The sequence below is a fragment of the Osmia lignaria genome, chromosome 3, assembly GCF_051020975.1.
Source record: "Osmia lignaria lignaria isolate PbOS001 chromosome 3, iyOsmLign1, whole genome shotgun sequence".
In the NCBI taxonomy this organism is placed as follows: domain Eukaryota; kingdom Metazoa; phylum Arthropoda; class Insecta; order Hymenoptera; family Megachilidae; genus Osmia; species Osmia lignaria.
This window is the reverse complement of record NC_135034.1, coordinates 6639652-6665436: the sequence shown is the minus strand read 5'-3', so window position 1 is coordinate 6665436 and position 25785 is coordinate 6639652. Positions and strand designations below refer to the sequence as shown.

The 25785-nt window shown below is 35.8% G+C and overlaps 2 protein-coding genes across 6 annotated transcripts; both read left to right on the top strand.

The window, feature by feature from the left end:
* The first annotated feature begins 179 nt into the window (after positions 1-179).
* On the top strand, positions 180-7009 carry gry (trafficking protein particle complex subunit 11 gry). Of its 5 annotated transcripts, none has more exons than XM_076693134.1 (23): positions 180-473; positions 597-798; positions 885-1054; positions 1128-1316; positions 1395-1580; positions 1644-1811; positions 1886-2090; positions 2170-2343; positions 2418-2496; positions 2577-2631; positions 2789-2996; positions 3063-3268; positions 3335-3637; positions 3712-3914; positions 3994-4130; positions 4192-4404; positions 4477-4637; positions 4701-4923; positions 4993-5101; positions 5177-5253; positions 5319-5957; positions 6126-6206; positions 6316-7009. In XM_076693134.1, the coding sequence occupies exons 2-21, from the start codon at positions 610-612 to the stop codon at positions 5343-5345; spliced, it is 3282 nt and encodes a 1093-aa protein (XP_076549249.1). In that variant the 5' UTR covers positions 180-473; positions 597-609; the 3' UTR covers positions 5346-5957; positions 6126-6206; positions 6316-7009. The 5 variants fall into 5 exon arrangements, with proteins under 5 accessions (XP_076549249.1, XP_076549246.1, XP_076549248.1 ...); XM_076693131.1 differs by having other exon boundaries at positions 181-473; positions 3709-3914; positions 6316-7008; XM_076693133.1 differs by having other exon boundaries at positions 181-473; positions 3709-3914; positions 6289-7008.
* A 5314-nt stretch (positions 7010-12323) lies between these two features.
* Positions 12324-25736, top strand: LOC117605226 (uncharacterized). The gene is made up of 3 exons (XM_034326297.2): positions 12324-12901; positions 23138-23353; positions 25243-25736. The coding sequence occupies exons 1-3, from the start codon at positions 12817-12819 to the stop codon at positions 25581-25583; spliced, it is 642 nt and encodes a 213-aa protein (XP_034182188.1). The 5' UTR covers positions 12324-12816; the 3' UTR covers positions 25584-25736.
* Positions 25737-25785: the final 49 nt, after the last annotated feature.

Here is a 25785-nt window from a genome sequence, read left to right as displayed (position 1 = left end):
ATAATACTGTGTATTAAAATTTTAAATAAATAAACATGATGTGCCTCTCATATCCATATATGGTTCTTGTATAACTTCCTACAAAGTATAAAACGTTTTATGTGGCAACAATCTTGCTGTTTTATTAGAAACGGATATATATGTCATATGTTGTTGTAAAGTAATTTATTTAACACCTTGAAAATACTTAGCAAATCTATTTTTTATCTTTTTTTAATGTTATATTTGAAAATAGTACCGCTAACACCATCTAGCAGCAAACAATAAAATATTATTTCAACGAGAGAGCAATGGTTGCGCACATGCAGATTGATGCAGCTATATGTATGAACAGTAATACCAGTGATAAAATAAAATACATAACCTGATCTGTCAAATTACAAGATATAATTGACTAATACAAAGTTTTTTTGTATATTAAATTTTCATTTGATAATTTTGTTTTCAATGTAGTTCATTGAGTAGGTAATTAGGTGCGTTTAAACAAATGTAAATGAACACTGAAAGGAGTTTCAAAGTAATAATAGAAGTACCTGTATTTTATATGCAATGTTCACAGTCATTAATAAAGTTATTCTACTTTCATTTTTTTACAGTTAGTCCTTAATTATGTTTGAATTACCACTAGAACTAACAACTAAGCCATTAGCTTTTATTGGCTTAACTGGCTTAGATATTGCAAATCCTGTACATCGTTCAATTTGGGATACATTTAGTAATAATAGAAGATTAGAAAGTTCTGCCATACAGTTTAAATTGCTTAGTCCTACACATGAATTTCCTACAGTAAAACCCAAGGTATATTATATCATGTGTAAATGTAATATATTAAGAACTTAATAATACTGGCTAAATATTTTTTAATATTGACTCATGTATTCCAGCGTAATTCTTATGAATGGTACATACCTAAAGGAATATTGAAACGTAATTGGATGAATAAATATCTTAACGAAGTTCCAGCAGTTGTTGTTGTGTTTTATGATTTGGATTGGAATGACCCACAGTGGAATGAAAAGAAAATGGAATGTGCTTCTAAGGTCCAATCATTTAGGTACAAATTATATCTAAAAATGTATAATATTATTATTGTAAATTATTACTATTTTACTTGCTTATTATTTTAGAAATGCTTTGGATGGGAGAAGTACAAAAATAGCTGTGGTACTCATACAACATTGTACACAACCTCTACCAGGTTCTGAAGATACTATTGCACCTGAACGTGCTACAGCAGTTTGTGGAGCATGTGAACTCTCTCCAAAATTATTATATGTTTTACCACATGGAGATCATTTGTTAGGATACATATCTAGGTAATTGATAAATTAATTATGTGTGGATGTTATTTAATTCTGTGTTTTATTATGTATATATTATGCATATATTTATAGACTGGAAAGTGCATTGTATGATCTGGCACAGAGTTTTTATCATCATGAATACCGTATTGTTAAAGGACATAAAGATCAGCTTAATAAAACAACACATAAAAGTGCACACAAACATTTGTCTGTACGCCATCAATTTAAAATGGCATTTTTTAATGAACTGAAACAGGATCAAAATTTAGCTTTAAAGTAAGTTTAACAATATCAATAATTATTGTGCTTTTAATTAAGAGATATGCAATTATTTTGTAGACACTATAAGCAAGCATTTAATAATTTGTTGGAAATACAAATAACAGATACAAATGCAATGGAAATTAAAGTTGTTGCTTCTTTCATAAATTATAAGATATGTAAAATAATGTTCAGTTTAAATGCTCCTAAAGAGGCTGTATCACATTTTAGACATCATACTGACAGGTCAGCAATAATAACTAGAATAAAGGATCTGTAATAAGAACCATAATAATAATAATATAAAATTGATAATGCAGCTTCAAGTTGTGGACAGGTCCAAAGAAACTTATGTTTGAACATCATGCTTGGATGTGCAATCAATTTTCCACATTTGCAGAATTATTTGATGATGCTATACGACAAGGACTTCCTGCTGTTCAAACGCAACATCCTGGATATTATTTCCAGTCGGCAGCTCATCATGCAAGCTTAAGACAAGCAAGTTGTAAAGAACTTTGTCAGGTATAAGAATTAGTATCTGTAATAGACAAAAGTATGTAATGAAACTTTTAAAAATAGCAATATATTATAATCGTTTTAGAATGTTAATAGTTATCCCGAACCGGATCCATTAGCCGGAGAGGAGAAACTTGAATTTTACGGACAAAGACCATGGCGTCCCGGAAAATTAAATGCTGAACTTCCAGATCTCGCGAAAGAAGCAATTGCTATACAAGCTTTGCAATACAAGGAGAAACATACGGTCGATCACTCCGTAAGAAGCACTTGTTGTACTACTTCTGTTATTTGCAGTACTTGATTATATGAAAATAATTAATTTATTTGTAGCAAATCATTATTGGCTTGCTAGGAAATGCAATTTCACAGTTCAAACTGTACAGATGCCCAAGAATGAGGAGAGTATTAGGTACCATACGTCTGTTTATTTATTACAAAAATATTTTATTTACGTGCGATATTTTATTATATGCGATAATTATGTTTCAGTTGTACAGATGGCTGAAGAGTATTATAATTGTAAGGATTATGGAAAAGTTTTGACGTAAGTCGAAATTTAAATGCTACTATACTCATGAAAAATTTGTTAAAGCTATCAAAAGAATTTTTATTATTCTTTAGTCAAATCATTGACCCTAACATTATTTCCTCTAGACTTATTTCATAACTTAACATCAAAATCATAAAATTTGATTGGCCAGATTATTGATGCACATGTTGTGGGAATATCACGGTGAACGGTGGCCCCTCTTAATCACAAATATCTTAAAGAATGCCCTGCGAGCAGCGTATCTATCGACAAGCATTCAGGACTACATCACATTAGCATTTGAAGCTTTGGGACCTACTGCTGCATTTTCAGAAGATTACAAAATTGCGGTTTATAATAACATTATTAATATCCTTCACGTAAGTAAATTCCTAATACCTACTAGCTAATGATTCATGAAATAAAATGCTAATCTAAAATAATAGAAAAAACCTCCAAATCCGGAACCTGATTTACCTGACGATATGAGACATACTGCATTAGAAAAATGGGTAATGGAACTTAATCGGCCAGAACCACTTGTTTTTACAATCGATGACAATAACATGAGTTCATTTATAGAAGTCAAAGCAAGGTTTTTACAGCCAAAATATGCCGTTAATTCCACAATTGATACAGAAGTTATTATCAGGTAATTTTACTTAATGATTTGTACATACATAGAAAGAAGAGTTGTTAAGAAGGTTTTAATTTTCAGAAACTCCTACAGCGGTAGTGTTGAATTTTCTAAAATAACAATAACAATTAGTAGTCCAGGGTATAATTCCGAGTTCGCTGTTACTGATGCCGAGCAGAGCAATCTCGTTTTTCATGGGAAAGAAATGAAGAAATTTTTACACCAATTTCAAGCACCTCAACAAAACGATAGTAGTGAAATACGCATCACCACGATCTCATTACACATGGGCAATGATACGTGTTGCATTATTTTGAGATTTGCTGCGATGGGAAGGGAAACAAATTGTTTGAGTCTATTGTGCCCTGAAATACAACAACTTCGGTACGTTTAAAAAGATACAGATACTCAGAAATAACTCGCCAAAAAACTAATGCACTTTATGTTTATAACAGTAGAGGAGAATTTGAAACGATACAACCACTAGTTAGTGCGGAGATAAAACAGGAAGAATCTAGTCTCAGTATAAGTGCAGAATCTAACAACCCAGCACTCGTAGGGGAATGGCTTCCCATTAAAATAACTATTACTGCTAATGAAAGCATATTATCAGCACTCTTAACCGTATCACTTGTGTCTGATGGAACAAATGAACAGTCAAGTATATACGTTCCAATAAAATATCTAACGTTATCAAATTATATATTGAATTTTTTAATTTAAATTTCATTATATTTTAGCGGAATTAAGTTTAACAATGCAGAACAAGCAATCTGTAATATCTGTACCGATCGATAATTTAGGGAGCAATTCCAATACTCATCAGATCGTCTACTTCCGAGCTCATAAAGTTAGCGATCGAAACATTCACGTGAAGGTACATTTTATCATTTTAATTATTGATAAATAAGATGATACGTATGATTTTATAATTCTAGGTGAAATATTCAAGATCTGAAAATATAAAAGGATCTAAAGAATTAACTTATTCATTGTCAGTTACAAAACCATTTGAAGTATCAACACTATTTTATACCATGCTTTTTGAACCATTAGCAAAGGGTTTCATTGATGAACCGTTTATAATAATGCCTCACATTTCTTGTGTTTCTCCATGGCCTATAGACATTATAAGTACATCTGTAGAATTGGTAAATAATATTTCTCTTTTCTATTAGATTTTTATTTTATATAATAATAATGTAAGTGTAATTCTTACCTAGGGAGACTCTATAGAAAAGGGAAATGCAGATCAATCAGTTTCTATTTTAGCTGGTATTACTCTTTCTAAAGATGAAACCGCCACAGATTCGTATTGTTTGGTACCAAAAGTAGGTGGCGAGCAACCTGCAAGTACCGGAGTGTACACTATTAAATGGAAACGGTAAAGATTTTTGTGATGTTATAAAATGATTTAATGTTTTAATATTAATGTATATCATTTTAGTGCAAATGATGAAAACGCGTTAGAAACAAGTAGCAGTGTTACTTTAGCTCCTTTGTGGGTCGAAGATGCGGTGATTGGCGTGGAAGCTAAGTTACCAGCCCATGGTTGGGTTCGCACGCCATTACTTGTATCGTACTTCATAAAAAATCATTCTGATTGTATGATTACGTTACGATTGACTATGGAAGCTAGTGCTGCGTTTATGTTCGCTGGGCAAAAGCAGGTAATTAAATTACAGAAAATATAAAAATTCATAATTTAATCATTACCTTATAATATTTGATTTTTTTAGATTGATATTTATATACTTCCGCAAAATGAAAGAAAAGTTGAGTGGATCTTACGACCACTCGTGGCAGGTTTTGTGCAACTTCCAACGCTATCTTTAGCAATTCCTGCTGGTAATAATTTTATCCGTCAATACATATCTAATAATCATACTACGGTATTTAATTATCTCTCTGTTTTATCTACAGACGAAGAATATAAATTAAATAAGGTACGACTGTCGGAAGTAGTGGAGAGGTCGATACCGAGTCATGTATACATTTTTGTAAGTATTAAAAACTCTGTTAATTTAAAAATTACATTCTAATTCGAACAATTTCTTTTTTACAGCCGACATCACAAAATTTAGAAGAATAAATGAAATAGAGAATATTTCCGAGAAATAGTAGAAAAAGAAACAGAATTTTGTTCTCTTTTATCAAAATGTATTATATTGAACCTGATATATTTTCCACGTATTCTTAAATATATACCAATTTCATATCTAGGAATATGAATAGTAATTTTGTTAAATATAATTTATTTAAGTTATTTTATATTGTAATAAAACAGTCCTTTGTCCCTTAAAGAACGTGAATCTATTAAACATCTATAAAGTAGATATTAACTAAAAATGGGGCCTTCTCTCCATGGAGCATAAGACATCGACATTTTCTCAAAGGAAATCTACTATACCCGATACTCGGTACTGCACATTGACATCAAAGATTTCTCTGCACGATCAATGATTAAATCGACCGCGTTACGGTCATTAAAAAAGAAGAAATGCGTCAACAGTACAGACAATGAATCTGAATCGTTATCAACTGTCTACACACTTCCGTGGAAGCGGCTTATCGCGGGAGCGTTAGATGAAGTTAAAAATAGAAAGCACGTTTAGTATAACACGTACAGCCTAATGACCTCAGTTCGTGCCTTGATAATTATCTATCTTGAAAGCTCGAGATCATCGGCAGATACGTCGGACAGGTACGTCTATGTATATAAAGATCGCGCGCGTTGTAATCTCGTTACAACGTATCATTCGAGCTTACCGTGTTAGCTGCGAATTAAAAATTTTAGACATCTGATAGATGAATGAAATAAATCAAAATAATATCAGTAAATAACCGCAACTAACGTGTTAAATCGAAACAGTTGAACGATAGATCCTGAGATTTCGGGGGTTCGAGGGGAGCTCCGAAAAAGGTCCCCTTTACATATACGACATAAAAAAAGGTACCTCAAATAAAATTTATAAAATTAACATTAAAGCTTGTATAACTAATAGAGATTGCATTTAAATTGATTAATATTTAAGTAAACATTACTCTTCTTGCATTCGTAGATGCAAAATCGTCTTATGGGGGCCTTGGACCTTGGAGGGCCCTAGGTGGCCGCCTAGTCTGCCTAAGCTCAGGGCTGCCCCTGATGATAGATTACCGAGAACGTACTATTACATCAAAAGACGTACCAAAACCGATGATATTTTTAAACCCAACAGGCGTCTAATTAATTTAGATAAAAATGTCTTCCAACATTATATAGATAAAATGATATTGCATAACGGTATATAACGTAGCCATTTCCTCCAAAAATAAAATTCGAAGAATCATTGCTTCCGTCAGTTGAATACTGATACTCAGCTCTATTTTGCTATATTTATACAAATACAAAATCTATCTGCACAGTCCAATGAAAGAACGAAGGAACGGTTGTTGTGCATGACTGCCTGATGATTATGTCATGTTTTAATACAAACAATCGTTATATTAATAACAACTGGCGATTGCAATCAGACCTTCTCCTCTTCGTTCTTCGATTAGCCGGTTCCTGTTTACGATATTATTATCTGAAAGTTTAATAATAGCCGTACGAGGTGGTAATGATACAGAAAAGATGCGTTTCTTTGATTACGATGAAGAAGCGATCGTTTAACGGTGTAAGGATTACGATAATAGTTGTCGAGGTTGAAATACAATTAATCGTATGATCAAATTTTTGTTAAATTTTAAATAAATCACCCATCTGTTGTCGATGATTAATTGTTGGTTTTTTTTTTTTTTTCAAGTAATTATAATAAATGATACCAAGAATAGTAAAGTTGATTCGACAAAACAGGTAGATAAGAATTTCGAGATTGTGTATTTTCAATAAAAACAGGATTTCGATAAGACGACTATATCCTTGCGAATTTCTTATCGAGAGCCATATTTCACCGAATTTCGATGAGATTACATATCTAGGAAACAAGGTGATGTTACACCTAACGTTTATCTGTATTCGCTCTTTTACAGCGCTCGTGGTGATAAAAATTGGTCGAACGGTGAGAGTAGATGTGTCAAAAATATGATGGATTACGAGATTTATTTTCGACGGTTCGTTATTTTTAGCCGCCTACTTCTGCGTCATTATTAATTTGATAGAACACCTGGAACGTGCGGGCATTCAGGTCACTCCTAACAGAAATATTGATAATTAGTATCGATCAAGAGGAAGCTACCCTTGGCGTTCAAAATTTTTTCACTAAAGACAACATTAAATACGACATAAATTGATCTTCTCCCTTTTTACGTGACTTTTTTTCCAAAGACAAACAACCGCTAATAATTATCGTAGGTCACCGATGACATTCGTTACGTTATTAACTTCCATCGAATTTAGAGACTTATCGTCGCATTAATATTTTCCGATGTTTATGCGCACCAGAGGTCTCGGACACCCTCTCCGTTTACTTTATTTTATCACGAGACCCACATAAAAAAAAATCGTGACCGAGAAATCAAGTCAGACCGTCACGAAATAATCGCGTTACATGCAAATTAAAAAAATTGTAATAACTTAGAAAATTCTGACCATTTTTTACAGTCCGATGCTGCCGTTACGTTTATCGGTACACGTTTCATTCTCTTTTGAGAGTCTTCAATTATCGCGTATATTTCTTATCGTTAAACTGCGAACGCGTTTATGGCAGATGGAAATGTTCGTAACTATCATTTCGCGGCGTCGGGTAAGCGTCTATGAACTTTGACGAGTAGCAATGTAAATCCCATAAAGCAGATAAAACCGGTGGCAAGAAAAGTGATTTAATTCGTCTTCTATCGTCTTAAATAAGCGTTACATTCGTAACGTAAAGTGCAATAAACCTCGTGACTCTAGGAAACTCGAGAAGAAAAGACGAAGAGGCTCACGGCATTGGATCGAGGAAGTATTTGCTGGTACGATGTTATTATCTCGTCACGGAGAAGCGTTAATTAGGTAATTTTTCTTTTCGCCCGGAGAAGATAATAATCGAACGATCAGAATTTTCCGACTCGCATTGTCTTTGTCGCATTAATTTGCAAACGAGTTACCACAGCGTGAACGATAGTTACATTAATTTTAATATCGTCGCCTGGTATCATCTCGCGTGCTTCTTTGCATTTTTCAAAACATCGACGTGGCTAAATATAACTCGATTAATATACAAACAACAATGAACGGTTGCTTCATTCATTTTGTAAATCCGTTTGCATTTGTCTTAGAAAGAGAATCAAAGAATTTCAATGGTATAATTTTATATATAAAATATTATTCGTGCAACGCTAAGTCCCTAATAATGGAGAAGCATTTTTGTTCGTTCGCTTAATAAATAAATTTTTTGTCCGTCCGCGAATTAGGTCGATGGGATTCGTTCGATCCATAAGGTTTATTGTTGGATCGAGCTGTGTTATTAATTCAACCAGCGTTCCAGATACGATTACAAGGGAGGTAAAAATCGTTTGTTGAAGAGGGCACGGTTTTTCGATCTTTAACACGAGGTAAATGAGATACGCAATCACCGAGTAGATAGGCTACTCGGTGTTTACAATGCTTTTAAGACGCACCTTGTAAGCAAATATGCAACGAAGGCCGTGGGTAACAGAGGCGCGATGTGTCTATTTTAATTTTGCATGTGCAATGTGCTCGGCCGTGCTGTGAAACTTAATAATAAAATTAAAGAAACACAACGGAGCCGTGAAACGACGCTGGTAAACATCGATATGGAACTGAAGAAAATCGTATCGCGGATATCTCTTCGGAGCTTCGTCGGATTAAAATGACTCAGATTTATCTGAAATAAATAAAAAAAGCATCGATTAGATATTAAAATTTTATAAAATGAAATTAACTTGGTCCACCTGTTTAAGTTGATCTTGTGTTATTTCATTTCTTTGTACTTTAAACAACTTTCTTTACCCTCTTATTTCAGTTCCTTGTTATGGTTTACCTTTTCTACTTGTTTGTTCTCCAACTCTTCCTCGGTGATACCTTACCTCTCCAACTTTTGGTAATTCATGACCAAATATTTTAAAGTTTCCAGTTGCTGTTTACATAAACGGTGCTTACTTCCTTTGCACCTCTTCCAGTCGATATTCTACTCTCCTTTCAATCTTTCTTCAGTTTCTTCATTCATCTTTATGCATCGTTCAGCTTTGGTTGCAGCATTCTTTTTTTCGATCCATCAGCTGACAGCAAATAGGAAGATTCCAAAGAAGAAAAAATCAAAGTTCATGGACGATCTAATTAACAATTCTGTTCGTTATCTTGTCTGGTTACTTCTGGTAAAATTATTTCATTTTCAATGGGCAAGAGTCATTGTTGTCATACCGTTTACTTATTCAACCCATATCATCAGACGTGTACAGAAGTTATTGTTAACGATCAGACGTGTAAAGTGGAAGAGAGGGATGTTTCGCACGGTGGATCGCAAACAACTGATTTAGACGTCGTACGTGAGCATTGTGCGAGATGAAAACTAGCTCCCGTTGAAATTAGCATGAGAAAACGTTGTGTGAAACGGGATTGAAATACATGCTCCAACAAGCACAAGTCGATGTGACAAGGAGTACCGTGTCTATATACCGGTACAATAATAAAGTATCTTCTTGACGTAACCAAATATATCTGAACAGACAAAGAAAAAAAGAAATAGAATTTAATGCATTATTCTGCAGTGCATCTGTGACTAGGATTTACGATAAACAAGATATTTCTGGTAAACTTCATTATACGAACCTGGCATTTTAATTATTTAAACAATACCTAGGGATGGATTGGGACTGAAATTTGTACCAGAAGATGATTAGCCCTCTTGTAATGAATAAGTTTAATTAAACCCCTTTTCTACCAATCTATCCAGGAATTGTTCTAAATTCCCAATGGCCAGTCTACCCTTGGATATACGATGAAGAAAATGATAATCCACTACGGTTACAGTGATTCTCCATATCAGATACGGATCATCGAGATCTAATCAGTCTGTAATAATTGGAGGCTGATTTTTTCGCGTGAAGAAGAGTCTTCCGGTGATGCGGACAATATCGACAAGGTGTAGTGACTCATTTGACACGATGGCATCGCGTATTATGTCAGAATACATCGTATGAAATGTGAGATGCTCGTTAGTCTCGTTCCAGGTGGCTCGTTATCGCCTGCTACCAGTGTGTCAAGTATCACATAAGTTAGCCTCAACGCGTGACACTCGTGTAATACCTAGTAAAGGGAAAATTATGAAAGAACCTCGTCATTCAGAAATAAGGAAAGAAGAAAAAAAAAAATTATAAGGAATCACCTGTGTAGGTGGATGCTGAAGAAAGCGGTCGTTTTTCAAGCATGGAAGTGGAGAATCGACTGCATCTGAAAACAACGATAAATTCAATTAGTTGGTTTCTTATGTTTTTTTAGGATTTTTCAAACGTCAGAGGTATTCCAAGATTTGGACTGGCGTTTGGACTTGGATCATGGACGGTTAAGTCCCGGAAGGCTTACTTTCCAACGAAAATATTTAACGTGGAATTAATGGGATACGAACGCGAACATAATCTATGTCTGTGATGGGATTATGGTAATGCAACTCGTTTGCTGCTCGACGTACGATGACATTTAGATTTAACCGCCGCGGAAATGTGACCGAAAAAGTACAAAAATCGTCGGATTCGGAGCGATACAAATTTGGCGCTAATTTAAATTAAATTTAAATTAAATTAAGGAGAAATGAAATTTGCATCGTTTATTGATCAAATCGAAATCTTGCCTGAAAGCTGTCTGAAAGGCATAATTAAAAAAAAACTATTACATGCTAATTTGCAATGTATATTCAGAACTCGAAACGACAAACAAAGTAGCTGCACGTAGACGAACGTTAGGATCATCGAGTCATTGGGTTGTGTAATTCTTGGCACATTGTTTTGCTTCTCGAATACCTTGTACCTGCTATACACACTGAAAACATTGTTTCTTTCGCTTTTATCCAAAGATCATTCTCAATAAAATCTCAATAAAACATCAATAGCGTTTGCGTGTTCAACATTTCTAAAATTTTCTAGTATTCCACCGCGTTCGAGTGTCGTGAACGTTCTAAAATTTCTTGCTGAATGTCAAGGACCAGAATTTACGTAATATAGAATTGTGAAAGACACGAATCGTCGGGAACCGAGAGGAGGAAATGAATTTTTCTATCGCATCGAAAATAAGAAAATCTGTTCGCTGAATTAATTCTGTCGTTGCAGTTTCCGTTGCGTCCCAGTAAAATTTCGTTTCATCATCGGCAAGGTGTTTATTCGTTCCTCGAACTCGAGTGTCTACCTTTAGAGATACCTTTTTTTTCCTCTTCCTGACTCATCGATTTCCTTTCCGATTCTTGTATTACTCGCAAGAATAATTTGACATTTCCTAGAAGATTTCTCATTGTACTTTGCCGTGGTATAATCAATGCTTCATAGTATTCAATTACCGTACGACGAAGCGAGCGTACCGTAAGAGAAATCATCGTTTCCTTCAGCAAAACACATTTTGCAAAAACGTCGTCGTTGCGTTCGAGATATTTGCGTCGATGAAGAGATTTGACACGGCTTTTATAATGATCATCATTTGCGTTGCCAGGATGCGTTCGTAAAAGGCGATGTAAAAATGAACGAATACTCTGTTCCTACCTTTCGTTTCGTTTAATTCCATGCAATTTCGTATCGAATATTCCTGAGCAGAATGATCAATTTCGAAGTACGAGAAACCTTATCGATCCCCTTCGTCCGAGCTATTTTAACCCTTTGACTGAGAGTTAAATTAAGAATATAATTAGAAATAGAGGAGGATAAATCGTTCGAAAAATATTCTGAAAAAAGAATTTTCAAAATCTCTAAGAATGATTTATTTAAAATTCTTGAAAATTCTCAAAATCATTTCCCAAGAGTATCATTAAACCCCTGGTTACCAAAAAAGAATACGCTTCGATATTCTTCTCAATTTCGAAAACTTGTTCAATATTGCATATTTGTGGGATGATGCTAGGTTGAAGGAAGTGTGAAAAGAAAGAATCCCAAAGGGTTATATACGTTATGATTTATCGTAGAGACAGGGTGGTGTTTGCGAAGTGCAATCGGCGCCAGGGGAACACGTGTAGAGGGACGTGGAGGAGTTGGCAGAGCGACAGAGGTGGTTCTCGAGTAGAAGAGGATTTGTTCGCTCTTCTATCGGGAAGGAGTAAGCGAGCAAGGAAACACGGACCGTCCCACGACGGTGCAAACTCGTGGTGGGGTATCAGCCACGGCTTATCTGGCGACTTTATGTATATTACGATGCCCAAGGCAGGAACACGAACAGTTCACTGCTGGCTAACTGGTCGAAGAAGTCGGCTAAACCGAGTGTGCCGAGAACTCACGGTACCGTTAACCGTGTTTCATACGGAGAGATAGATCAATTCGTACCTGAGCTACCTGTGCAGAACCTGAAACCAGGTGCGCGATACCACGATCGTAGTGAAGCGGACCGGAGAAGTTTTCATATTTGGGGAAAAAGGAAAGAAAAAAAGCTTTCCTCTTAGTGATCCAGGATGATCGTGCTAGCGTGGTCATTGTTCGTGCTGGTCTCATTACTCGTCGCTACTAATCAAGCCTTCCTGACGGCTCCTGCACCAGGTACTGGTTCTTATCAATTATTCTAATCGTGCGATACGGCAGAGAACGTGCGATATCTTGTATTCTCCTATACCAGGCGTTAGAGGTCAATGATGATATTTTTATATTTATAGATCGACCAGTCGTTATTGGTGATTTATCGCGTGAATTAATTTTCTATAAAACGTGGATAGTGATTTTTATGAGAAGAATCGAACGGAAATATATTACCGCGCTTTCACCGTGATACCAGATGTGTTGGAATATTTTTTCAGACGAAAGTTTGAGTAATGGTTTAAAGTGCCGGTTAAGGAAGCACGTGGAGTCGCGTGCCAACTTCCGAATTTCTATTTCGCCTACACGCGACACATTTTCTCCGCTGTCGAAAGCTATTTCCATCGAAACTTCTCGTATACGTGATCGTGTGTGACTTTCTCGTGTTTGATAACAACGGCATTAGTATAAACATTGAACAGTGCTACATGGGTTTTGTTGCTGTTCGAGAAAGTCTGACCGAGACAGTGATTACTCAAGATACACAGGATAAGTCTGTGTGATTATTATAGATCACAGTTTTTTTTTCCCTCGATACAATTAGAAAAATATAAATAGATATTTCAAAGAATATATTTCATTTATAGAAGCATATTTAAAGTGTAAGGTCAGTACCTACTGCAGTGATAACAGATATATAGGGACACGTGCAGTCTAGAATTCTTTTTTAACATTAGATTGCCAGAGCGAGTCAATTTGACTCATTTACGATTTTATTGCTATATATAGAGAAAAATTTAAATAATTTTTTTTAAAACATATGTTCGTTTTTAATAGAATATTAATTTTTTCCCCTCCCACTCCTTAGTTTCAAAAATCCATATATGCTATACCTATTTTGACGGATCTATTTGTCCGGCAATCTAGTGTTAATTAAAAAGAAGGATAATAGAGGAAATAATTCTCCTATTCGCTTTTTGCCTATAATTTTGATGTATGTATGAAGATTGGGAGTTTTAATTTGTCTCTACCTGTTTTTTCCTGTCTCTCCCGGCTCTCCTCACTTTCCCTCTTGAATTTTTTGACTTCTCCCAAGATAGAAAGCAAGGCAGACTCCTTTTCTTGCATATCCTCAACTCACAAAAGCTTACATAATGAGAATGATTAATTTTGCAAGTTTCAAAAATCATAGATCTGCTTTCCTCCAAATATTCGAGGGAGTCGAATTCTTCGGCATCTCTTTCATATAAAAGTCTTGTTAAAATTAGATGATTCTGAAATCGTACATTTCCCGTGCATCTAGTTTTAACTTGAAACGACAGGGGAGAGATGAGAGAATTTAACTTGAATCGTTGCCACGTGAAATTATGGCAGACTTGGTGAGTTTCCAGAGTTCTCCGTTTAATTTCACCTGCTGTCCTCGACTATCAAGAATTTCTGACCTCTCTATCAAATATTTTATGGAATAAAATTCAAAATAGGTTGTTTATCGAATTTCAACCGATCAATAATCGTTGGTGAAATCGAACGGCATCAAAGGGGTTAATTAAAGCTCGTACCAACGATCTCATTTTATCAGAGGATTAACAATTTTATTGTGATCGAGCAGATTAGAATTCTCTCTATTTTTACTCTTCCCACTCTGATCGTATCGCGCGCTCTCTCTTTGTGTTATTAATAATCGACCATACCAGAAGATACAATCAAAAGTTAATTAAAAAGTTCGAATTATGAAGTTTCATCGGGTCAATGAATGATCAGTTAACTCCAAGTGGGGGTTAACGAAAGAAACATCTGTCGATGATTGTATCGTTCAAGATCAATCTTGTCTTTTTTTTTATTTATTTGTTATTATCACATCAAGTATTAAGTGTCGTAAACTTGTCCAGCTAGACATTCGGACATAATCTTCGATCTTTCCAAGAAAACGGAGCAGGAAACAAGGAAATCCTTTCTTTTTAACGAGATTAACTCGACAACTGTGTTCTCGAATCTTTGATCAGTTAGATTCTAAAGTACAATCCGATCGTACCATCGATTCCTCTGTGACACCTCAACCTTTGCTCCTTATTTCTTCCAATTTAATTTCACACGACACTAGAGCTTGATAAGCTCAAGGTTTAATAAAGGACGGTATCGATATCGTTTGACAAGTTTGAAAATCAAAGCGAACGACCAGCAGTCGTTTTATTCTTGATCGATTAATTTCGTGTTTCCACACGGTTCTTAACAATGAGATTAAAATTCTGAGAAAATTTCAACTCGAGCGATAAAACTGAGGGAAATAGGTTGTTTAATCTCCGTTGATCGGTGATAAACCGATTCATCGACGATTAACAATTGAAGATTTCATTAGGAAACACCTGATTTTGATTATCGTTGTTTTTTCCTTTGTTTATCGATCGAGTGCCTCGATGAAAGGGATCGTTAAATTGTGAAAAATTTTATTTACAAATTGAAACGTATATAATAAGATATCGAAGCTTCAATTATTCAGAAGAAAAATTCAGAATAATTTGTCACGACTTTTACCTGAAAAGATATAAATTATGAAAACTGTAAATCTATCTCGGTTATACGAAAACAAAATCGTATATTATTTTCTCCCAAGAGGTATCGTCGTATTTCTGAAATTATCTTCAGCAATATTCGTAAACAGAGACATCAAATTCTTTTTTTCAGAAGAATCTCGAAAGTATTTCAAAAAAAATGGAACTAACATACTGTATTCAGACATACGAACCTCGTGAATCAATAATGAGGACACCAAAAAAAAAAAAAGAAATAGAATAACGTGATACGTAAAGACAATCGTATATATCTTTCATTATTTGCATATTTTAAACACAAACGTCACGTATGTTCAATGCGAAAGAAACTGTGTCACTTAAAAACAGTCATATATCATTTCATTATTTGCACTTGATGCATGTTACATTCGCATCGTGACAAAATCCACTGTATAAATCATTCTCACCTTTTCGAGAACATCAACGGGCTCGTATAAATGGTGGTACGGAGAAAAATGAGAGAAAAGAATTGAAATGCAAAGCCCGTGTTTTTCAACTTTCAAAATAATAATATCAATTTATTTATCTCTCCTATCTCTTAGTCAATCGAAGAGCTTCTCGACTCCTGTTTTGCAAAACAGAGAAGAAAAACGAGAGCAAACGAAATTGATTTCCGCAGGTTAATTGCGCTCGCAATCGCTTCTACCTGGTGGTGGTTAAATAGCGATCGATTCGTTTACCTTAATTGTCGCCGGTTATTCGTTAACGACCCTGTCGTTTTCTGTCGGCCCTATTGGCAGTTCGCCAAAGGCCCTTTTATACCTTGGCCTGGGTCTGCCTCGATTGGATATTGTGGTAAACTGCTGCAGTTGCAGAAAAGCTTGCGTGTGCTTGCACGCCTAAGGCGAGTTGCCTTCCATACAGGAAACTGAAACAATAAATAGCGAAACTCTATTAGGATAGCATCTATTCTTGATGGCTAGTTGGCCGGTTGGGGTCACCTGGTCTACTAATTCAACTGAAGGAAAATTTTATTTAGAAAATGAAATATTAATTATCAAAAGGAATTCATGTCTCGATAATGATTTTAGAAGTCTCTTTATCACACGCTTATAGAAATTACATTCTTCCTCGTGATTTGGATCGATTAATTGATCGTTCTAGAACTGTTGCACGAGAGCCAAAATGTGTCGTAACGTAAACGAAAAAATCAGCTCGGCAAACAAGTACGACGCTTACTTTTACAAGGAGCTGATTTCGAAACACGCCTCCTGCAAGTTTCAAGAATGCTTCTGGAAACTTCAGCGTGCAACTTTGTCAGATAATGAATCACGATATCGTAAATTTTATCGCGGAATCATAAACGGGGACATAACGAAATTCCCTCGGTCTTATCTATGGGATTTTAGTTACCTATTCCGGATCGCTGAAAAATTGATAAAAAGAAACTGTGTAATTAACTGGTAATATTACTTTCTTAACGATATCGGTACCACACCTCAGAATTCCTAACGAATTTACACTCGTGTACACTCGCGATGTTAATTCAAATTTAATTCAAACTACAGTAGCTCGGAAAAGTATTCGGACACTCTTTAAAACAGAATACCTCATTTAAAATCAGACCAAATGATTTGAGGTTTTTTGAGAAGTTATACAAATTAATTTACTAAGATATGTGCTTTTGTCGTTTTAAAAAATTACAATTTCTTGAAATCGTGAAAGAAAATAGTGAAGTACCCTATGTCAGCCTATGATGAAAACTTAAAATACGTCTTTCGTAGATTTATAATTTTTTAAAATAACAAAAGCACATATCTTAGTAAATTAATTTGTGCAACTTCTGAAAAGACTCAAGTCATTTGGTTCAATCTTTATTTTAAAGAGTGCCCGAATATTTTTCCGAGCCACTGTATACGCGAGCGAGGAAAGGTGAGACCCTTAATTGGAAAAATTTGCGCAATTTTTCTTCGACTCCTTTATTCCACGTTCTGAAGGAAAAATCCTCGTTTTCAATGTAGTTGACGTGGAAAACAACGGGAACACTGGTTCCACGTGGTTATTGTAGTTGAATCAGTAACAGCTGTAACAGCTGGTTAAACGAAAGCTGCATTCAGCCTGGTTTTTGCCACGGAACAGAGAGCCGAGTGATTCGCGTTGGTGGCCAGGAAACCGGTTAACGAAGTCGCTATTACGACCTTTTACCAGCATCCAAACTCTCGAGAAAACTCAGCGATGCCTGATCGCGATAATGAGCGATCGTTTGACGGAAATTTCTGTCTTTTGATTTAACCGCGATAACGAACGCTTTCGATCCACCCTTGTTCGATTTTCCTCGGCTGGTCTCCTTTCGCACTTACGGCAGCTATTATTCCCATTCGGAGGGAGGGTCATTCTTAGAATCCAAAATTGATTAACGCGCACCTTGTCCACCCTGAATCGTAAGATTTAATTGCTGTTCCAGTTCGAAACGGATCGCCGAGTATCGTCCTAATCCGTTTGCTAAATTTCTAGTTGACCGATTCGGTAACCCGAGCAAAGTTTCTACAACGGGTTCCAAGGATGTACGAACGTTTCTATTACACCTGGAACGGTATACAAGAGTCCGAGGAAACCGTTATACCACCTAGACGACGTGTATTCGTCACGTCGAGCAACTGTCCCCGTTTGTGCAAAAATTGCCAGGTGAATACAAAGTTTTCCGTTCGTTGAATCAACGAATTATCTTTAAAATCTAAAAGAAATTTCGATTCCCTTCGTTCACGGTCACGAACGGTAGGAACTTTGACCAGTTCAATAAAGATATTTATTGGTCATTGAGAAATATAGATCCATGCATTATCTCGATCACGGATAGATCTGGAGCACATGGTCGACTTTGAAAGAACGGCTCGTCCCTTCGACCCGGAATCCGACAAAAAGTTCCTAGCGAGACTCTTGTCTGTTCACGTGCACCAGGAACAATGGGTGTACACTTGAAGCAGGTAACAATACTTCCGATAATAATACACGGACGAACGTAAAAGTTGGTACGTGGCCAAGTTTCTCGGCTGGACTAAGCTCGGAAAACAAAAGAATCTTGTGAACGAAGGTCTTCTTCTCGAACAAAGATTCCAGATAATTGTACATTTTTCGGCGGTCTAACAGGGCCACCGAGAAAGGCGCGATTAATTAAATGAAGAAATGATCATTTGAAATATTTTCAATTCGGTGGATATTGGTATTGAAATTGATTTGGAAGAAATACATTCAATTAATTGAAGCAGTCAATGAATTCGTAAACGTGATAAGAATAATGATGTGAAACTGTTCTAGGAACTTCATGCACAATTATGTAATATGAAATGCATGATTATTCATTATTATCCGATTCAATGTGTAAGCATCACGTTTAATTACGGTAATTACATAGATGCTTACCTATCTCTGGTTAGAAGGTGAATCTTACTATCCATTCACGATCGAAACGATAAATTTAATCAGATCGTACGTTCGGTAGAACAAGTGTATAGTAGATTGGCAAATCGCCAAGAATCTCGGTTCAGTGCCGCTTAAGTTTTACGTAAGCAAATCTGACGTTCTATCGCTTTACAAAATTGATTACCTTCAAAAATTTCATGTCTGATTCCTTCTAATCGTGTAATTATCTGTCGAAAACATATTATTGCAAATCGTACACGATAAACCGTGGTACGACAATATCGTTGGTAAATTTCACGATTACATAGGAAAACAAATTAATTTAAGAATTTTATAGTAAGCCAGAATGCTTTAAAATTTCAAATGAACGCAGATAAATCATCAGCAATTTTTCTGCATGAATCGTATAGAAGATTGCGCAACGTATCGTTGACTAATCGCCGAGTCCTTGTTGATTCTGCTGTAAAATTGTTTTCCATTGTACTATTCCTGGATGAATTGGACATGTACGTTTGCTGTTAATCATCCGTCTTACTACGCGTGATTACGCTGTTCTATGAAGTTCTGGCACAAACAACGGAGTACAAGTCACGTTTCAAGTCTTGACGACTTTTATCATTAAGATTCATTCTGACAAATCATTTGTATTCCCAGTTATTCAACCCTCGGTCGGCGGACCATGGAGAGAGCCACAATTCTAATTGAATTTTTCATTTTATATTATTTTCATTTTGCTTGGAACCTTTTGCGTAACTCTTCAAACGAACAGAGTACAACGATGCCGAGCAAACTGGATCGATGAATTTTTTGAAACTGTTCCTCTCGATAAAGAGAATAAAAAAAGAGAAAAAATGTTACTGGTACAGCGCAACAGTATGCCAAGTGAAAGGTACAAAACGAGGCTGCGTTTCAATTTTAATCGCTTCGTTTTATGGGAATACTTGAAGCACCTTTCGAAACAACGATGTTATTTGCTTTTTAATCAAAGACCATCTGCACTGTCTTATTTTTTCAGCCGTTCTCGGCAAAACTTAAGAGGTAAAGCTTAAAAATATATATATATTGATAAACTTTTCATCCATAATTGGCGGCAACTTCAAAACGAATGCGAGCTAAAAGTCTTCTCGTTCTCGCTTGTTTCGCGAGCTAGGGTGCCAAGACTTGTTCTCGTTTCGAAACTTCATTTTTACCTTATCCTGACACACGGAAATAATAAATACAAGTTGCATTAATCAAATAAACCCCGGTGCTGTACAATGCCTTGTATAAACGGAAGCTGCACTTGATCGTATCAATGATCGACTGAAAATTGATTAAATAAATTTTTGATCGTTGATAATTTGGTTATAATAAAATTTAGATGTCTTATAATTAATCTTGCATAGACATATGCGATACCTTTACGAATTTTCGTTTATTGCGATAAGATTCCACCTTCCTTTTTTTATTATATAATATATTTTTTTATATAAACGAAACTTCGTAAGGGTATCGCATACGTCGATAGAAGATTAATTACAAGATATCTAAATTTCATTATAAACAAAATATTAACGATCAAAAATTTATTTAATCAATTTTCAGTCGATCATTGATACGATCAAGTGCAACTTCCGTTTATATAAGGCATTGTACATATTTGTTATAAACAAATTATCAACGATCAATAATTTATTTAATCAATTTACAGTCGATCATTGATACGATCAAGTGCAACTTCCGTTTATATAAGGCATTGTACAGCACCGGGGATTATTTGATCAGATAATTCAACTTGTATTTATTATTACCGTGTGTCAGGATAAGGTAAAAATGAAGTTTCGAAACGAGAACAAGTCTTGGCACCCTATCTCGCGAAACAAGCGAAAACGAGAAGACTTTTAGCTTACTTCCGTTTCGAAGTTGCCGCCAACTTTGGATGAAAAGTTTATCAACGAAGATAGGACCTGCTTCATCGCGGGTATTTCTGAAACAAATGCATTTACCGAGTAGATTGTTTCTTGTAGAGTGATAGGAAAATAGCATTGTTACGTCGCACAAATAACTGCGGCAAGTATTCCCTGGTTTCTTTGCGTTTCCGTTCCTGCGCCATTATCATTATTTCCCGGGCCAGGTATCATTATTTCATGGAACAATTTGACGATGTTTTGCTTCGAACAGACATGACATTGTTTCTTTTTTTTTTTTTTTTTAATTATGAAGCATGATTTCACGAAAATCCCGCAGAATCCTTTCTGGTAGACTTGTTAATGAAAAGAGCAAACCATGACTTGAAATTCCCAACTGCAACCATTTTATCCAGCTTTAAATGGTATTTAATTAATGGTATCTTTAAAGTATTACGGCTGAGAGGGTTAATTTCGAGCGACCTTCGAAAACACGATTACCTTAGACGAGAAATTGCCAAGGATTCGCATCATTTCCAATATTGACGAGGTAAATCAAAGATCTGAAACGAGATTCCTAGTTTACGTGTCTCTCGAAGATATTCGTCCCAAGAAACTGGTTAGAAAAAACGAGATGAGGAAACGAGAAAGGACCAAACGAACCAACAGCAAATATTTAAATAAATCTACGAATGTTTAGATAAAATAAATCCTCTCTTTTCCTTCAGATACACGCGGATTGATTATCGCCTCTTTAAGATTTGTTTAAATTCAGAAGAATTTTTGAAGGAACAGTATAAAATTTAGAAAATAAAAATAACGTGAAATGCAAGGAAATTATATTAAAATTGGGGCTCTCTTCATGGTCCGCCGTCCGAGGATTGAGGGCTGATCTCGAGCCTCCTTCGACCTTTCTTATTTTAATTACGTGCATACTTCTGGAAATCAGAGTCACGAAAAACGAAACGCAATACTCGAGAAGTGAGTTTGTGAATCAATATCGTTCTGTAAAAGGTGAACGTTGAATACGTGTACGTCGAGTTGAATCATCTGATAGTAGATTTACCATGAAACAACGACGTATCTAGTAATTCGACATCACGAGTCAAATATGTACCCAGATAATGTATTCTAAATTTGACGTAAATTCATTATCAAAGCATCGACAAGTTCACGTGTTAACAGTCGCCAGTGGGGGGTCAAATATCGTCCACGTCTCGCTCGTCGGCGCCAGAAGTGTCCCAATCTACTGACAAATGGGCCCTTTTCTTCTCTATCTTGTCATCTACAAATAAGACTTACAATTAGATCACGGGATCAAGCACGTTTTTAAGTGATCGATACACGAGTTCATCTTCCAGATATTTAATAAAGAAACTCTTTACAAATTTTTTTATTTTTGTAGACGTTAGAAAAAGGAAAGCATGTTGGAACAGTTGTTCGAAGCATGATCTTGTTGCGTCTCGAATAATTATGTACCGAGAGACAAGGCAGTGATATTGATAAGTGTTATCAAGAAATGGATGGTACGTGCGTACGTGCTCAAGAAGGGATCGAAAATTTGGTCTTTGCGAAACTTTCGTTTTATTTTTATTCTCTATACCCGTTTCGTGCGATATCGATACGCTAATTAAAGATAATTGGATATTTCGCTCTTCTTTTCGTACCAATTTTTGTTTCGTTACATACTCCTTTAAAATTGGTGAATCTAATTTTTTTATAAAATGAATTAGACACAATTTCAATCAACCTTTTTGATACATCGTTTATCTCATCATTAGAATTAAAGACGATCGCAATCTCTGTTGACAGACCACTCTAGAGATATTTCAAAGAGACCGCTCTCATAGATAATGATGTTTTTGAAGTAAAATGTATGCAGTTGATTGAGAAACTAATTCGGCATAAGAATAATTCAAGATTATTTCTTACGTACACTGGCGATCAATCAGGCTTAATTTTGACGTTATTTTCGAAAAAGAGAATAATACTATGTTCAATTATTAAATATTATAAAATTTGGTGTATAATTGAAAAGTATGAATTCAAATTTCTCTACCATAGACTTATGTACGGTGTCCCTTTCGCCACTTTGTTAATTTCTACAGGGTTGCCTATGGGGACATTACTTTCTACAAGGGCATTACCATTTTCCCCGGGAATCATGATTCGATAGCGAGTGTACGTGCCTTGTACTCATTTCGTATGGGTGCACAGTGTTATCGCATTACTATTAACATTGCTACTGAATGGAAAAAATGTCGAAACCTTGAGCTGAAAATTTTGTATTCCTAAAAGTAACTTCTGTTCTCTCGTTGTGTCTCAATTGTTTTGTCCCATACATAGCGAAAGTGTTCGCGACAGCTTGCTTTTAATTTTCGAGCAATTAGCCTCTATTATGTCTATAGAAATGTATTTGTCACACGTACACGTATGTCTTATTACAGTTCACGGAGTGTCGAGTTACAATGTGGCCGACGTTCAACGACGATTGGAGAGCAACGAGGTGATTCGTAAAAGCAACAACAACCACGAACAACACCCGGACGATTCGACAAACGACGATCGCGATGATGAACCAACCGTCTATGTAATCGAGTTCGAATCCGAGTTGAACGAGAAAGAAGAAAGTATGAAGAATACAGGGAAAGATGCGTCTACCGGTAAGCAACCATTGAACTTCTCTTAATTAATTCCTAATCGATACCCCGGTGGTATTAAAAAATCTATGAATAGGCTTCCGGTTGGCAAAGCGTTAACAAAAGAATTCTTTGCTTTCATAAGCAGAAAAATGCTAAACGAATTAGCACACACCGCGTTCGGAGTTCAATACCCTATAACGGTGCCTTTATTCGCTCTAATTTGTATAATTTCAAATCAAAATATTCTCTTTTACGTTTCATTGAAAATATGAATATTAATCGCGGTATAATTATCTAAAGCTCCCTGGATACCTTAACGAGCAATAAAATCATAGCACGTACGTTCAATTAATCCAATGGATTATGTGGCTTTTTAATAAATCACTAAGAAAGATTACTAATCCTTTCGTTCGTTTCCATATATTTCCTCAACGCTCTTGAAAACCATCGATTCATTATTGAACGATAAAGCTGTTTAAATAGATGAGTCCCTGATTACTTCGTTGCTAATGTACACACAATTATTAACGTCTTAATTCACCGACGCGAATTAATGAATTAATAATACCTATACCAGACCAAGAACGACGTCTCGCATATGAAATTACGCTTGGTAAGGAACGCGTAAAAATAACTCGCGTATCAGAAGCAATCGTTATCGTTCCGTCATCGGCATCGTTAATGACACAATGGATCCGTTCATCGATTCTACGTGCGATGCTTCGAAAACTTTCTAGATCATTTTTATTCCATCTTCGTAGGATCTCGGACGAAATCGACATCGAGAGCGATCTTTGAATATTTTTTAAACAATCACAGACGATGAAATTTTGCCTCGCATAGGCGCACGTGTTATTTGTGTTATTCTGAAATAATTTAAAATTAGAAAGGGAATGTATACTTTTATATAAAAAAAGAATTGGAAGCTTTCAAATTCCTAAAATTTAATTTCAAGGAAAGTTTCCAGCGCGGGCCGAATTGCGAAAGTGTTAGCTACTGATGACGTTCGAACCGTGGTTATGAACAAGCGCGGAAATATAAAAAAATAAAAATTAGAATATCAATTTTCGAAGCGCATGTTTCTCTTTCGAGCAGCTCGAATTGGACAGTGTTTTTCGTTAATAGCTCAAAAATGAAGCCTGAACTAACGTTTCGGTAAATTCTATTCTTCTTATACCTTGAAAAATATGTGCCAAAGGCATATAATTTTATTCGTATATTAAACAATATAAGAATGATACGAGAAATACTAACAGCTATTATGGTACAGTTAACTCTCATTGAGCACCTTAACGGATCTCGTTCCACTAATTTGCATGACACTTTACCAGACGAGCTAAATCACTTCCAGCATAGAGATTTGCCTTAAATTATCGAGGAATTTATGGCTGTGAACTAATTCTCGAGACGGTACCGTAACGAAAGACGTCAGCAGAGTAAACCAATAACTAACTTCGCCCACTGTGTACGAACATACACATATACGTACGCTTGATTTATTGCTCAACTTCTCTTTAGGGTCACTACCTTGAATATCATTTTAATCAAGTGTTTCTTAGCTTTCTCAGTGCGATTTATACGTGTTACGCGAACAGAATCCTCAGTATGTAAAGTATTTACGCGTTTGAAAAACAAATCAAACCCGTGGGATGAAACATTCATGGAAGATAAATAAATTTTCGAAAATAATCACTGAAAATAAATACAATTTAAAATTCCAGTACACGTGTACCGGAGTATCATTCGAATGATTCTATTTTCAGCAATTACTACTTTAATACTTTGACTATCTCCAAATTTAGTCTACTATCTTTGCGATACTTAGATTGTGTGAATCTACTCGGACATTGATTAATACTGATTTCGTGTTCGATCTGTACTAAAAATATCAATATTTCTTTTCGTTTCAGCGGATGGAGATAGCCAGAACCCATTGGACCCGTGGTCGATCGTATGGTACATCGGTTCGTTTGGCGGCTTGGTAGCCTTCTTTCTCATAGTGAGCTGTTCGGAATGGTGTTGTCGTCGCAGTGGAAGGACATTAACGGTACCCTATGCCCAACGGGCGGAAGTGATCAACGGTGGACAAGTTGTGACCGAGACTCCACCCCCTCCTTATCACCTGTTCGCGCCACCCCCGTACGATTCCGTCAACTACGGTGAAATCGTGGACAAGACTTCCGGGGAGAAACTAGACATCTACGTGATATCGGTGCCGATTCACCGGCCAGTGGTGCAGGTACCTGCCTAGAATCTCCCCGCGGAGGTCCTCGAGCAGAGGATAATGGCGAGACAAAGAAAATGACACTGACCGTGTCGCAACATATTTATCGATAGACGATTCCCCGGTGTTCTTCGATGGTTCTCCCTTGACTGGGACCCGATTACACATTTTTTTTTTTTTTGACAATCGTCTGTTGATGCCAGGATCGACTGGCTCGTTTGAAACGAGC